Source organism: Saccostrea cucullata, unplaced genomic scaffold (assembly GCF_032062105.1).
Source record: "Saccostrea cucullata isolate Sc308-1 unplaced genomic scaffold, CSIRO_AGI_Scuc_v1 ctg1886, whole genome shotgun sequence".
Classification (NCBI taxonomy): Eukaryota; Metazoa; Mollusca; class Bivalvia; order Ostreida; family Ostreidae; genus Saccostrea; species Saccostrea cuccullata.
The window spans coordinates 296-17370 of record NW_026920867.1 but is presented as its reverse complement, the minus strand read 5'-3'; the positions used below and the strand labels follow the sequence as shown (position 1 = coordinate 17370).

The 17075-nt window shown below is 31.6% G+C and overlaps 1 protein-coding gene across 4 annotated transcripts; it reads right to left on the bottom strand.

Annotated features, from left to right (window-relative positions):
* Positions 1–1295: 1295 nt before the first annotated feature.
* Positions 1296–11162, bottom strand: LOC134258535 (C-type lectin domain family 3 member A-like). Of its 4 annotated transcripts, none has more exons than XM_062741094.1 (9): positions 11070–11162; positions 10219–10287; positions 9830–9859; positions 9301–9457; positions 8321–8383; positions 8102–8164; positions 7883–7962; positions 6525–6612; positions 1296–2088 (listed from the first exon to the last, which is right to left on the bottom strand). In XM_062741094.1, the coding sequence occupies exons 2-9, from the start codon at positions 10258–10260 to the stop codon at positions 1829–1831; spliced, it is 783 nt and encodes a 260-aa protein (XP_062597078.1). In that variant the 5' UTR covers positions 10261–10287; positions 11070–11162; the 3' UTR covers positions 1296–1828. The 4 variants fall into 4 exon arrangements, with proteins under 4 accessions (XP_062597078.1, XP_062597079.1, XP_062597077.1 ...); XM_062741095.1 differs by having other exon boundaries at positions 9301–9437; XM_062741093.1 differs by lacking the exon at positions 11070–11162 and adding an exon at positions 10605–10695.
* Between the last annotated feature and the right edge of the window lie 5913 nt (positions 11163–17075).

Genomic DNA, 17075 nt, shown 5'->3' with positions numbered 1-17075 from the left:
CAACAATAATAATTAAAAATAAAAATAATTACTTATATGTTACAAAGAGAACAAAAAATAAATCAATGTCAAAAGATGAAAATACTGAAATCTGGAAAGAAATAGTAAATTAAAAGAATATATCAATTTTCAAATATATAGATATATTATTTCAAAGTAACCTTTTTCTGTTCTTTTCTTAAAAAAAAAAATGAGATGTTTTAAATATTTTACATCAGTCGTTTACATTTTGAGTTGTCTTTAAATTAAAACAAATATTAAATAAAAGAAAAAAAAAAAAAAAGCAAAGAAAATAAAAAAAAAAAAAATAATAAAAAAAAAAAATAAAAAAAATAAAATAAAATAAAAAAACCTAAAACCACACACACACACCACAAAATAAAATAACAGAAGTTTTGATTGAATTTTAATTATGAAAAAATCTCAGTTTGGACTGGTTGAGGAGAGTGAACTGAAAATCTTTGATCATCTCCAAGCATATACATGTAACTTTATATTTATTTTTTCATATCGACAACATGCAAGTTACCAATCTAATAAAGAAATATAATTTAAAAACGGTTAAATTTACATACTAACGCGCGTATATCTGACATCGTAGATGGAAGATGAAACATAGTTATGTAAACATGCGACCTATTAATGTCAACATGCAAGATAAATATACGTAGAAACGCAACTTATTTATGTCAACATGAAAGATAAATATGTCAGCATGCAACGTATTTATGTCAACATGCAACTTATTTATATCAATATGCAACTTATTTATGTCAACATGCAAGATAATTATGTCAACATGCAAGATACATATGTTGACATGAAAATTTATATCTTACGTTTTCAAATAAATAGGTCCAATGATGACATAAATAAGTAGCAAGTTAATATAATTAAGTCACATGTTGACATAAATAAGTACATGTAGCATGTAGCATGTTAACATAATTATCATGCATGTCAACATAAATAAGTCGCATGTTGACATAATTATCTTGCATGTTGACATATATAAGTCGCATGTCTACATATTTATCTTGCATCTAAGATGTCAGATACAGTAAGTAAATTAGACTATTTTAAAATAATATTTTCTTATTAGATTGGTAACTTGCTTGTGACATAATTAACTTGCATGCTGACATTAATATGTTGCATGTCTACATAATTATGTTGCATGTTAACATAATCTATCTTGCAAGTAGGGGACAGAAATATGCCACCATACAATTGCAAATATTTAACCTTTATTTTTCACTAAATGTATATAAAAATCACAAAAAAAGAAGGCCTTAAGGTTTATATATACATGAAATATACTGACATTGTAATACAATTTAAACACCAACAAGCGAAGCTAAACACTGCATAAAAAGCGCATTAGCCAAAGGGTGAATTGCCTTAAACAAATTATACTTGTGCTTAAAGTGACTCAAGTTGAATTCTAGAAAACTTCCAAAGATTCAAAGTTTTATACTAAAATCAATCAACAATTCTCGATAAGCGGTATACTTAACGTCAACTATCAATGTGCACGTAATTAAGGATTATTTTTTACATATGGATAAAGAAAACAATATTTAAATTTCAATTGATTGATATTTTATTTGTACAAATTTCATCTTCAATTACAAAAGTACTTTGAGATTGCTATAGTAAATTAAATCCATAATTCTTAGAACAAAAAAGTATAGTCCTGTCTAACGCAACATGAACAAGGAAACAAATCTTAAGTCTGAATATATAAACGGTGTTTGAAGAAAGGGGCAAAATTAACATAAGAATATATAGTGCAATGGATTGATAAGGTATCTGATTAAAAAGTTTTTCATTTAAAGGATTTTCGTATGTGACTGATTTCACTGATTCTACTTTTTTGACACAGATATGGGTAATAATAATTACACCTGATATCATGCCACTTCCAATTGTCAGCCTTTTGTGCTACAACACAATTCTCCTTTCTTCCTTGAACTCCTGGCTGCCCATCTGCCCAGTTGCCCACCTCCACTTTGGAGCCATTTGATTCGTATACAAAGACACCTTCTTGAAGAATATCAGTCACCCCAATCCATGTAAAATTATAGTCTTTAAAAGAAACAATTGTAACGTGTAACCTAAGGGTCCGTTTTTAGGAGATACAGGGTCCAATATATATAAATGAACGTTTCCTATGGCTCTATCTGAACCTATAATTATTCTGGGAATCAATATTATATACAACAATGATTATTTATTATTTTCATTGGGATCCTTGTCCTTTTTTGTAAACAGCGGGATCTACAAGCCGAGGTTCTCTTTTAACAAGTACAAAATATATGACTGGGTTCCCTGCACCTGGTTCCGTAACCAAGTTCTTATTGTAATGAGTGCTCGGTACCTCACCCTTATTCAGGACTACTATACCTTGCGCTACACTACAATTTCTTGGCTTACCATTTACCGGCGCTCTGTACCCTAGCCCTACTTTTATTTCACTATTTTAATTCTTCTGTTCTAAACTTAACTATTATCTTCTCTTCGACTTCCCACTTCTTCTTTTACGGGTTTCAGAATGAGAAAGACTGCCTCTGCAGTCATTTATATAGCAAAGGGCCATACCATTCAAACAGGGGTGAACAGGCTCCTGGACTTTCCATTATTCCAGGTCACACCAACGTTTGAATGGCATAGGCCTTTTCATTACTCATTACACAATAAAATTATAATGTCATAATTATTTGACTTATTTGTCCATTTTTATTTGACTGATAAATATTAATGTATGCATCAGTATTTTACTTAAATGACTACTGCCTGACAACAATGTGTATGAGCTTTGTAAAGTAACAATATATACTACATGTATTTCAAAAATTATTTTGCGATCACTGATCAACAATATCTAAAATATATTTACAATATATTATACAATTAATTACCCCTTGTGAGTTCAACATGGTGAAATAAGGACCCGAGACCTGGCCCACGAGATGACCTGTCCTGACCGAGGCCGCGTAGCGGCCGAGGTCAGGGCAGGTCATGGAGTGGGCCAGGTCTCGGGTCCTTATTTCACCATGTTGAACTCACTAGGGGTAATTAATTGTTTTATTATACCGATATATATTGAAAAGTGTGAATTTCTAACCGTTATCCATTCTTTCTTTGATCGGGATCGGGATTCGCTACAGTCCGAATAACGAAGTTGTTTACATTGACGTCTGCAAGTCGTGTAAGTTTTTGCATCATGATTTACTGATTAAAACAATATTTAGTTGATAGCGACATACATTGTTATATCTATCGATTACTTTTCCTCTACACAATCAAAATCTAACATTGAATTCAACTCTTTAAAGAGCCGCCTCTACATTCTGTTGAACTGATATGTTGAAACGATAGTATTCATAATATTGTAACGATAAAATTTTACCGTATTCTGTATGGTAGCTATGGAACATGATTTTTAAAAGCACTTCTCAGATTAAAAAACAATGCTTTATATTTAAGAGCATTCAAAACCATTTCCAAAACAGTTTCATTTTTTAAAATCGGTTGAAAAATAAAGAAGTTATGATAATTTTTTTTTTTTATGTTTTCACATGACTTGAAACAAAAATTGTTGCCATTTAAAAAAAAAAAATCAAAGGGACAAAATCTATTAAGCTGCTGTTCTTCATTTAATGCAAAGTTCTTTACAATAACTACATGAACAAAAAAATATGTATTTAAATTGTTTCCTAGTGTATATTATATATTTATATCATGAAAATCAAATATTGTACGGTTGCCAGAACTTTAAAGTTTGAAATGTAGTAACCGTTTTCACCTTCTTTTTCATTTTATGCGAGATAGAAACTTAAAACATATCATGATCAGATATTTTGTAATTACATGATTTATTTGTATTCATGCATGACTCAATTCTAAGTCCAATAATTTCTCATTAACCTACTTTAAATATACACTACATATGTTGTTCCTCTGATAGTCTGTTATGTGCAAAGTTCTCCTTGATTAATTGCACTGTAATTTTTAAATTAAATTTGAATTATTGTTGATATATTTTTATGAAGTAAATCAAATTGATCTGTACTAGTGTAGTTTGATATGGATAAGCTTGGCTTGAAAAGGGGGGGGGTGACGATCTTCATGTGTAAATGGAATTATCAAGTAACTTATCATTTCTTGAGTGTGTATATGTGTATTTAGAAGGCCACCTGTAATTTCCAATGAAATTCAATATAAAAAGTGAAAAGCCGACACTGTTATATGCTGAATACCCCCCCCCCTTCTGGTATGATCATCACCATTGTACGTCACCTAACACAGTCAAATAAACTAAATTGTTGAAAGCAAGATATTCACATGGTGTGTGACCATTTTGCACCCTGCAATTTAATAGGATCCTGACAGCAAAGGGTAAATAACCTTATCAGGCTAAAATAGTCCATGTCATAAAACATGATTTGGTGTTGAATACAAGGATTTAAAATAATTTTTAAGTAAAATTCTCATAGAAATTACTTTACTGTTTCATAAAAATCAGGTCTTTTGGGTGTATATTCTGAAATTCATTTTTTTCTCAAGAAAGAAATATTTCATTATTATTTTTTTCCCATGAAAATGATGCAATTAATTGATTTTCATCGATATACACTTGCAGTAATACTTCAAGAAGGTTTCTGAAAAACTTTCAAGACTCTAAATGTCATCGTCTCACTGTATAAGTCCGTAACACACGTCCACCCTATTGTTTATTTTTTACACCATTTTTTGACAACAAAATTTTGTCAAATTTTGGAGTTATTGCCCTTTGCTTTTCCATTGCTACTGTATGGTAATCATAATGCAAATCAGACCAAAAACATGTTTTTAGCTCACCTGAGCCGAAGGCTCAAGTGAGCTTTTCTGATCACACTTTGTCCGGCGTCCGTCTGTCCGTCTGTCTGTCTGTCTGTCTGTCCGTAAACTTTTCACATTTTCGACTTCTTCTCAAGAACCGTTGGTCCAATTTCAACCAAACTTGCCACAAAGCATCCTTGGGTTAAGGGAATTCAAGTTTGTTCAAATGAAGGGCCACGCCTTTTTCCAAGGGGAGATAATTACGAATTAGAGAAAAATTAATGGCATTTTTAAAAAATCTTCTTCTCAAGAACCACTGGGCCAGGAAAGATGAAACTTATGTGGAATGATCCTCAGGTAGTGTAGATTCAAGTTTGTTCAAATCATGACCCCCGGGGCTAGGGTGGGGCCAAAATGGCCGACCAAAGTTTTACATAGGAATATAAAGGAAAAATCTTTATAAATCTTCTTCTCAAGAACCACTGGTCCAGGGAAGATGAAACTCACATGGAATCATCCTCAGGTAGTGTAGATTCAAGTTTGTTCAAATCATGACCCCCCAGGCTAGGAGGGGGCCAAAATGGCCGACCCAAGTTTAACATAGGAAAATATAGGAAAAATCTTTAAAAATCTTCTTCTCAAGAACCACTGGGCCAGGAAAGATGAAACTCATGTGGAATCATCCTCAGGTAGTGTAGATTCAAGTTTGTTCAAATCATGACCCCCGGGGCTAGGGTGGGGCCAAAATGGCCGACCCAAGTTTTACATAGGAATATATAGGAAAATCTTTAAAAATCTTCTTCTCAAGAATCACTGGGCCAGGAAAGATGAAACTCATGTGGAAGCATCCTCAGGTAGTGTAGATTCTAGTTAGTTCAAATCATGACCCCCAGGGCTAGGGTGGGGCCAAAATGGCTGACCCAAGTTTTACATAGGGATTTATAGGGAAACCTTTTAAAATCATTTTTTCAAGTACTTCAAAGCTATGATTAGTGTCATATAATATTAATATGGAATCATCTTCAGGTAGTGTAGATTCTAGTTTGTTCAAATCAACCCCCCACCCCCCCCCCCCACCCCACCCCCCACCCCCGTAAACTTTCAGTTCTGATCTGATATGTGCTTTTTTCTAGCCAATGTTCTCAGGTGAGCGTTGTGGCCCCTGGGCCTCTTGTTCGAATAATTATTATTTTATGCATTAACTTTACTCAAAAACGAATTTTTGATTAAGCGGTCATTTTTAGCGGTCATTAAAAATAATGACCGGGTCATTATCATTGATTATATCCCACGTGCAATGATTCCTAGGTCAGTGTTGCTGTAAACCGTACTATTTGGAGTCATTGTTGTGTTTTAAAGTTTTCTTTCCAGCCAATCAAATTCGAGTATTATCAATAGAGGTATAATAAATTACTATATATGTTTCCACTCTTTGGTTTATCGTCTTTGTTATAACAGCTTTTGTTACATTTGGATTTAACGTAAAAAAAATAATAAGGATTATAAAATAAAAGTAAGATCTCCATTCAAGGAAGATATGTATAGCAAAATAGAACATAAAATATATATTTATATTAAGTTTCAAACAATATTAGGGGATTGTCCGATGTTTTAAACCATTATCGTGGTGCGTATTCACATTGTTTACACTAAGAAGAGTTAACAATGCTAAGTATGTGACTAGTGTTTTGAAAAATTACCTCGTTTAACTAACTCCAATTCAATTGCTATCCTGTCCTTCACGTCTATATTTTCAAGAAGATTTCCACCAATATTTTTGCAGCTGCTCTGAAAGTAGATTTTACGATAATTATATTTTAGAAATTAGTCTTTTAATTTAAAAAAAAAACATTGCGGAAAAACATTGTCTACCACACGTTATTTAGCATAGTTAATTCAAAATCTCTAAGAAAAAAGGAGTAAAGCACAGGTGCATGCCTTTTCCTTCAACTCGGCATTGAGATATAACTAGAGACAGTGTAAAAAATTAATAGAAATTACTTCCATTCATTTATCATCTCGGTACATACAAAACACTTATGACACACCTCAGTCTCAGATTTTGATATTTTACTAACTGTATGACAAAAAGAAAAACAAGGGTTCGATTTCAACTTTCTCATTTTCAACTCACCTGACTTGAAAGTAATATTCCGCTATCTCATGGCAATTGTGAGTCCAAACTTATTAGATATTAAATATTCCCGTGTAAAGTAAGCATTTGATCGATAGAATGACCTTTTCAGCACATTTAACCTTTTTGTGCAGTATTTCAGCTATCATTTTGTTTGCGGGCGTGATCTGTCGGCAGGGGATGATCACTCCTTCTTGGTACCTGGCCTGAGGCCATAAAGGTTAGTTCCATTGATAAAAGTGAGACTGAGGTCAAAAGTGAGTCCTCAGGCATGATCCCAACTCTGATGTTTTGGAGGTCCATGATTGCTCTGCTCCAACTCTGTAATGTTACATTTTAAATGAACTTCTGATCTTGAATACTATTCGTTATCTGCATATGTTTCATGTTTTATAGCAAATGATCGGTTATTCTATCTCTTGAATACATAGGTTTAGGCAGGTGTGCGCGGTTAACAGGGATGATTGATCACTTAAAGCACTGATTGCACATATTGAATTTTAGGAGTCAGCTTTTTGTGCCATATTCCTAGATTAGCATTAATCTTTCTTCTTCGGATTGATCACTACATATATTTGTTTTCCTCACCATGTTCATAACCTGCCCTTGCCCTCCTACGTATCAGAGTAAAATTATGGGGGCGGTAGGAAGGTTGGAAAATATTTATTGTTGAACAATTTTAAAGCATATGTTTATTTAGAAAAATAGCCTTTTGGATTGTAAAAAATAATTTCAGTTGGGCCATTTTAGTCGGTCTGGGAGAGGGCAACCAATGCAATTTCTTTAAAACCGGTCATTTCTTATAGGCATAGTCATAGCTTGTAGGTATGGTCATAGCTTATAGGTACGGTCATTTCTTATAGGTATAGTCTTAGCTTATAGGTATGGTCATAGCTTATAGGTATATAAACACATTTTGCTTACCACAGCTTTATGGAAAGTCAGGGCATTGTTTGAAAATAGGTAACTTTTGGTTTCTAAGTGAATCCATTCTCCGCTTAGTTCTGTTGATTATAAAAAAATATGGTAATAAAACAGCATTATCCGTGATATTTTTTTCAAAATTATTTTTGCTATACCAAACTGATGTGAAATTTTATTTCCTAAATGCAGTTAAATAAAAAGAGACGCCTTAAAGCTTACGGTTCAGTAGGTTCTGTTGTTCTTTTAGTTTGTCAGATTCTTGCTTCAGGATTTCTTCTTGTTCTGTCAAGAGAAGAAAAGATTATTTCTTTAAGTTTACTCGACTTTTCGTATTCAATTCTTTATCTTTTCTAGAAGATAACGTGTATTTCATGCATCGATCTCTTTGAAATTCGTCTGATATTATAAAAGTACAATGTCTATATAAATATAACTCACGACTTATATTTTGAAGTTTTTCCTGTACATATCCCTCCTGCTGTTTGAACAGCAAATCTCGATCTATAAGTCACCAAAAGCAAATGAGAAAATAAGTGAAGAAATTTATGGATACATAAAGCATATAAATACTACTCTACCTATAGTTATAATAAAAATAATAATAGAAAATAAAAAATGAATTTACAGACTAAATAAAAATGAGTTTACTGTATACAGGGTTATTTTCATTCCATGTTATTTTCGCACTTTTGAACTCGTAAACAATTTTGCCCCCTCTAAAATTTGCTCTGTCAAGGTTCTGTTTAAGAAATTTTGAGGCAAAATTTGAATTCGCCCCGTTTTAAATTCACCCAATCAAGAAGAGGACAAATGGGGCGAAATTAAAACGTGGGCGAAAATTTCCCTATATACAGTACCTCAATACACCATGACAAACTTTTTCTAGGAGATTGCTACTTATTATATTAGTAATTATTTTATTTAAATACTTTTATGAGAAGTTAAATGATTCGTGTTTTATTTTTTCGAATAAAAACTTTCGGAAATGAATGTACTTTTGCTTCAACTAGAAAATTCATAATTAAGTCATAAAGTTGAACTGCGTGTTTGATATTTTTCGTCCAATATCATACTAATATTTTCTTTTGGGAAAGTCTTATTAGGTTGTAAACATTTAAGCTAGGCTGAATATAGAAAAAAAAAATCAATGAATTTAAGGATAAATAATAACTTACTCAAAAAATTAAATCTAAATTTTCTGTTAAACTCCAAGAACGCAAAATGTAATGGGTCATGCCAACAAACGTATGAGAAGGTGATATTTTCTTTTATTGTATTCTTTTCTTCTTGTTGTTGTATACTAGTGTATACAACAATGTAAAAAAAAATCAAGGATTGTCGTTGCTTAGCATCTCATTTTCTGGCAAAAAATCTATAAAATATTAAATAAGTAGAATATTGAGAATAATAGAACCCACCTTTACTTTTAATTTTCTCAATACTAAAGAGGACTGTCATCGTTGCGATTCCGGCAATGAGAGCGAGAAAGAGGAAGACTAATATAATAGTTTTGAAATACGTCTTCGAAGTCTCATATTTTCTGGTGTTTTCATTGCTACCAATAGATTGCCATGGCTTTTGTAGCATTGGATAAAAAACAAACATATATATGATATAAATCAGTATAAGAAGAACAAAAAATGATTGAAAACAAATACTGTATATCACTAAATTTTTGCAAAACCTTATTTTCGCGAGATAGTTATTGACTCTTGATAAGCAAGACAAAATTTTCACGAATTGTTGTTATTGCTTTATATAATCTTATGGAATACTATTATACGCGAGAATAAAATTTTCGCGAGCACACAGTCTCGCGTAATTACGCGAAAATAAAGTTCTCGCGAATGAAAAATGATTTACAGAAATTGGCAGAATCTAGAATATTTTTTTAAATATATATTTTAAAAGTATTAAATCAGTTGATAGATTTATTCGAAGTATTACCTGTTCAGATCTATGAACGTCTTCAGAGTCCTTAAAATAAAATGATATATTTTAAATTAATGAATAAAAATGGGATAGAAAAAAGCCAATGAAAATAAAAAAAAATAACTAGATACGTAATCATTCGTTTAATGGGCTGTTGAAATAGAATCATTCAATTTTTTACGTATAAAATCGTTAAAGTATGCAAGCCATGTTCTCCTTTCCTTTATAAAACGTGTACCGGGGTATAAATAATTCCAGTTCTATTTTAATGTAGACATATATTAAGTGTTGAAGAGAAAAGTCAGTGTTCAAATATTATAAAAATCAATACAATGAGCGTATGCATGTGCAATCGTGTGTTGCAATTAAAAAGGATTCGAAACAATTTGTAGATAATTATGTACCATTGCCTCATATGAATGATTGCCACAGGTTTCAAAAGACATATGTTCATACTTGTTTTGTGGCTCTACCTATTAAAAAAAAGGATATGAATTAATTGCATAGTTAATATTCTATTTGGATTTCATTACATCTAGTTTTGCGCAAGTAGAAATATAAGGAACCCCATTATTCTTAACAGTTGATATGAATATAATTTTTTTTCATTTCAATACACAACAAGCGCAAATTAGAATATGTAATATTGAACATCCACGTGTGATGTTCTTTTATCTCTGAAAGCTAGTTTTGTTGTTGAATTGTTAAATCAAAGAAAAAAGACAAAGCATCATTATAAATTATAATAAATATAAATTATATAAAAAAATGATATGGTTTTAAAAGTTACATGATCATTAGATGCATTTTCGTTTCCCCTTGTCATTGTGACCTTATATCCGGTTATTTCTTGTCCTATTCCCTGCAAATTAGAAATTGTTATTTCATATCATATTCAGGAAAGAAAACATAACTTCCCTGTACCAATTCTTAACAATTATCTAGTTAATTACTTGACAGTAATGATGCACATAGCAGATATAGCAGATATTTTTTCAAGTATCTCTTCTATGGCTTTCAGGATCTAAACTAATAAATAGAACATGTAATTGCATATTACATACATTTAGCGATACCCTCAATTCATGTACATATCTCCTCAATAAACTACCATATTTATTTCGTTATGAATATTAGGACACGATTTTACCACCTTGTCTAAACAATTTTTATAAATATAATCTTTTTAAGGACAACCTCGCACTTCATAATATATATAACATACAGATGAATTCGTTGTAAAAGGAATATTTACCTGTCCTTTTCAGTATTATCCTACCTTTACTAGGACACTAATGAACAGACAGAGCTTAATCATATTTACACTAAAACAAAGAGGAAGAAAAAATTACATGAAGGAATGCTTTTCAATTTTTAACAGATCATCGTAGGCCATTTGAACACCCCTTTCATTATTACATGAAAGAAACAGGAAGCACTTAGAAAATTATTTGTATACATTTAAAAGTTTAGACAATCACAAGTTGCATTAGAATGTATTTTTCTAAATCAGTGTTAAAAAAGAAGTAGTTTCAATCAAACTTTTATTTTTAAACCCTGTGGCAAGTTTGACGTTAATTGCTAGCAATAAATTCCGTTGATCTGAAAGATTGAAGTGCGAAGGAAATTATAACTTGATTATTGTTTAATGTAGTAAAATGATTTCTTTTCCGTATTTGCTATCCCCGATGCACCTGAAAAAAATATAGAGAATGAAAGAATATTATGTGCTCCAAAGTATGAGACTAAACCTTTTTCTTAAGAATGTATTAATTTTTATCATTTAGAGAAACATTTAAAGTATACTTTATTCACAATAACAACAAAATTGAAAATTTACAAAATGTCTACAATGTAAATTTTACACATTCAAAGTCTGATTTTGATGTTGTAAATCCAAGCTTCACGTTTTATTCACGTTTTATCTGCACCATAAATAAACAAAAATTCTAAAATAGATATTCTCTTGGAAATGAAATGTTTTGGCCATGTGATCAAATCCTGTGAAGCCCAAACTAAGTAAGCACAAAAATAGTCTTCTGCAGTGAATTTAATGGGGCAGTATGCATGTAGATCAGGGGCTCTGGTTACTCTATATGTCTTCATCTACTACAGGGACCAGTAATATTTACAGTAAGGTTTCATCAGGCTCGTTAAAATGTTATGATTACAATTGAAGTGGGGTCTGTGTTAAGACGCCGTGTCAGTATAATTATTTAAAAAATAAAAAACAAGTTTATGAACTTTAATGGGAATTGAAGTGTGTCGGTCATGTGATCAAATCATGTGAAGGCCGATGGCCTTCTCAGAAGATTTGATCACGTAAAGAGGCACTTTAAAGTAAACAAATTGAGCAACTTAGAATTGAAGTTTGGGACAGAAAATAGAATCTGGTTGCCCGCAGGTATCGCCGAGAATAACAGAAAAGAATAGTAGATAGTTTTTAAATAGTATTCTAAAATTTCAGGAGCTGTTAGCAATCGGGGTGCTGTTCCAGGCTGTGCACTGCCTACCTAGTCCATACAAAAAATATATATAATTCAATCGGAGTACATGTTGAATTAGTTGAATTTTTGCCACGTTAATGAAGGAGCGTTCAACTCATTTGAATAGAGAGGACCATGTTAAATACAGTGAAATATCAGTATCTCGAAGTTGAGGGGACTTGGACATGACTTTGAGATATCCGGGGGTTCGAGATATCCAAAATTATCTTCCAAAGTCGAATCAGTCATTTCCCATTTTTCTTATACATCTTCATGCATAACACTATCCTACAATACCAAATATGTTGTCTTTATGGTAAAGATTCAAGCATATTCGCAATAAATAATAAATTAAAAAACAAAAACAAATTTGGTGTTTTCTTTATCGTGCATAATTGTTAAACATTTTAATATACATGCGTTATTGCATATACAGCGATTTTACATTTTCCAGGCCATGCTTTCTTTGTCAAACGGGATGTATCATTAGCCTTGTAGTTGAGGAACCTTCTCCGTAAGACGAATTTTTTAAAACTTAATTTGATGAATTTTAGAGCAAAATATTATTTAGAGCACTAAAAAAAAAATCGGTATTTAAACTGTGAACTTGAATGAAGGATATGGAAATAACGAACAGTATTCAATCTCAACGTCCATAAAACAAATATACAAAATAAGAGCAGAGCAAACAGGAACCTCCGAAACATCAGAGGTGGGATCAGGTGCCATGGAGGAGTGAGCATCCCCCTGCCGACCGGTCACACCCGCCGTGTGCTCGTTGTCATAATCAGGAAATAACGGAAAAAATCCGTGGTCAATTCAGTGTATAAATAATGGACTAACAATTGGTATGAAAAACGTCAGTCAGCATTTTATTCAATGATAAATTGTATTTGCTGACAAGGTCATTGTATCGACCATAGAATTTACGAAATGATGACTTTAAATGAGACTGTTGATATTCTTGAATACTTTTAATAGTTTTCTTGTATTACATTACCAAGTTCTACTTAGGAACATATAGTTTACGTAGCTAACAGAGGAAATGCTGAAATGGCGATCAAGATTATCTATTTATACGCAGATAAACATGGATGTAATCAATCACTGCACTGTGCATTACGCGCTGCAACTTAACTGTTTAAGTTTATAATGAAAAATCTTTTGTGTTTTATGAATTTACGATTTTGATTATATAAAAAGCATATTATTAAAATAAAATGCATTATCGGTAATACTGTCTGTATTCAATTTCTGACTTGCTGCGAGTGGATAATTGTTTTATCGGTCGTAGACTACACAAACACCCAAGCTGTCATACCAATTACCGTGTCACAGATACTCACCTGAACTTTGGATTAATCAAGATGGTGTGTTCCCGTTTTGCACACATTTGGTAATTAGTATAGAACAACAGGTTGAAGTGTGTTTTGATAACAATTATAGTCTGATTTATGGTTTGGATTTACCTGGATTTACCTGTGAATACCTGATTTAGCTTAAAGTATTCTTCAGAGGTTTAATACAATTTTATACACATATATATATACATATTTTATACTGTTATAAGCATTTTGTTAAAATTCTTTATATAGATATTTGATTTAATTGAATAAATTATTAATATTTGTTTCATATTATTTATTATTAAGTCCAATTTCTTAAAAAAAGAATATGTACTTTTCAATCTTGCTATAATTCTAGATGAATCAAAGATATAACATATAATAAAGAAAATAGTGAATAAAAATTAATTTGAAAAGATGTTATGATAATATAATCAGATAATCAAATACATTAACTTTGTATTTATTCTCTTATTTTTTCACTATAAGTTCATCTTTCACATACTTACTAAGCTAAGTATAGTATAGACTATAGCAATTAAGTAATCATCTCACCTGGTCAAATTCCCATTTTTCACACATTTTTTAATTACCTGTAATTAAATGTGTGCAAAACGGGAACAAACCATAAAGATACCCCCGGTTTGAAAGTGTTAATTAATTGCCACTGGCGAGAAAGTGTGAGGTCACGACGCCAGGTGTGTTCAGTAGACCGAAAATTTACTCCACTTCGAGATAAGCCAGGTAAAGTAGGGCTTTGGACTTTGAATCTACTTCGACATAAGCGGGGTATTCGAGATTACCGTGTTCGAGATATCAGTAGTTTTTTAAATCATATATATAGAGAATACGGCCGGGACCGACGATCGACTTCGACATAAGCGGGGTATTAGAGATATCCCATGTTCGAAATACTGATATTTACCTGTATTCCTATATATTCATTGCAGTTTAACGCTAGTTGAATACTCATATACAGTGTATTTTCTTAGCAGTAATCCGTTAGTTAAATGCTCTGTTGCAAACACTATTGAAATAACGACCACTATTGAAATAATTATATCAATAGTGGTTGAGAGTGCATGTCAATAGCAAACATAGTTAGTAACCACTATTGAAAAACGACCACCATTGAAATAATTATATCAATAGTGGTTGAAAGTGCATTTCAATAGCAAACGTAGTTTGTAACCACTATTGAAATACGACCACTATTGAAATAATTATTTCAATAGTGGGTGAAAGTGCATTTCAATAACAAACATAAGTAATTACCACTATTGAAATACGACCACTATTGAAATAATTATATCAATAGTAGTTAAAAGTGCATTTCAAAAACAAACACAGATATTAACCACTATTGAAATACGATCACTATTGAAATAATTACTTCAATGGTGGTGAGAGTGCATTTCAATATGATGACCATAGGTTTCAACCCCTATTGAAATATGAGCACTATTGAAATAAATATTTGATAGTGGGGAAGAGTGCTTTTCAATATGATTACCATAGGTTTCAACCACTATTGAAATACGGTCAGTATAGAAAGTAAAGTTTCACTGCGTAACTTTTAAATTTTTATCCACAATTTCACAAAAACTGAATTGGGGGTTGAAAAATATAAAGATTAATAATTAAAGTGCATAAATTAATAAGGATTGTTTGAGTGATGCAAAATTTCTTTTTGTTCTAGAAATTCATTATTTGCATCATTTTCAATGAAATCAGACCAAAAAATATATACCAATTTAGGCATCCATATTTTGTTTGTATCATCTGTCCTTAAATGAAGATTTAGATAGTTATTGAAATAGTTATTTCAAAAGTGATTCAAATAATTATATTGATAGTTGCTGATAATGCTTCAAAACTAAATCATAATTTAATCCATATTGAAATCTTTATTTAAAAGTGAACATTATTTTAATAGTGGTGGCAACCTATGTTTGTTATTGAAATGAATCTCACCCACTATTGACATAATTATTTCAATAGTGGTCATGTTTCAATAGTGGTTGAAACCTATGTTCGTTATTGAAATACACTCTCAACCACTATTGAAAAAAAATATTTCAATAGTAGTTGTATTTCAATAGTGGTTACAAACTACCTTTGCTATTAAAATGCACTCTCAACCACTATTGATATAATTATTTCAATAGTGGTCGTATTTCAATAGTGGTTACTAACTGTGTTTGCTATTGAAATCTACTCTCAACCACTATTGATATAATTATTTCAATAGTGGTTGCAACAATTTTCCTCTATTTCCTCTGCAGTTGACCGCTAGTTGAATGCTCCTCTTTTTCCTTTACAGTTGACCACTGGTTGAATACTCCTCTATTCCCTTTGCAGTTGACCACTTGTTGAATACTCCTCTATTTTCCTTGCAGTTGACCATTAGTTTCATACTCCATTGGTGAAAGTAGGTGACATGCTTTATTTGAAAAATTGAGACAGATTTGAAATCTATCAGACAATCAGTGTTCTTGAAAATTAAGGTGGTATGTCTCTGAGTACGAAAAGTCTAAGCAATGGAGTTTCTAAATTGGCATTAATGTACATGTACATCTAAATGCCTGTTATAAATAAATTTAGATGGCACAATCTCATAAGTTGCTACATGCCTTCTTAATTTTCTGTGCAGAAAAGATCTTTATACCTTAGGTATTAATTTATTCTAATGCGACGGCATATTTTTATCAACACAACAAGAAACGAAACAAAACACTTGATGCATGATAAGTTTTCAGAATTCTTTTTATATTTTTAAAAGTACACGATAGTAGCGACCTGTGTTGTATTTCTGACTACTTTTTGGGAGTTGAACTATGTTCAGACTCCCTAGGTTGCCACGTGATTTCTATCGCATTAATTTTACAATGAATTATTTAGCGGCTGTCGTGGTGTTTCTGTGTCGGCCAATTTAATCCCCTGTGATATTCAATACAAACTCGCACCAGTCTATATAAACTCGAAGAAACTTCCGCAATAAAAGTAGTCCCATCTCATTTTTCAGAATTAATCTAATTTTCATAAATGCTTTGAAACCAAATAAAAAGGATTTTATTTAACTTAATTTGAATAGCATATTTTTGTCATCTCTCTTGAGAAATGACCCGTAAATTTTGATTTCCGTACGAAAAAATCCCGTCATTTATTTATCATTCGGCATTACGGTCCATTACAAAAAGTGCAAGGTCATCAAAAGAGCAACAACTGGTCTAGCTGGTTTGACAATGAGGCGATTGTCTATTCATAGAGATGTAAACAAAGATGTAAGGTCAAAGGAACGCTAAGGTTGAACCGAACTTCTTTCAATTTATTTCAGCAATAAAGACACAGAACAACGTTACTTTAAAAAAAATACTATGGAAAATATCATTCTCAGACATTTATTTAAGGTGACAAGTAAAATGATCT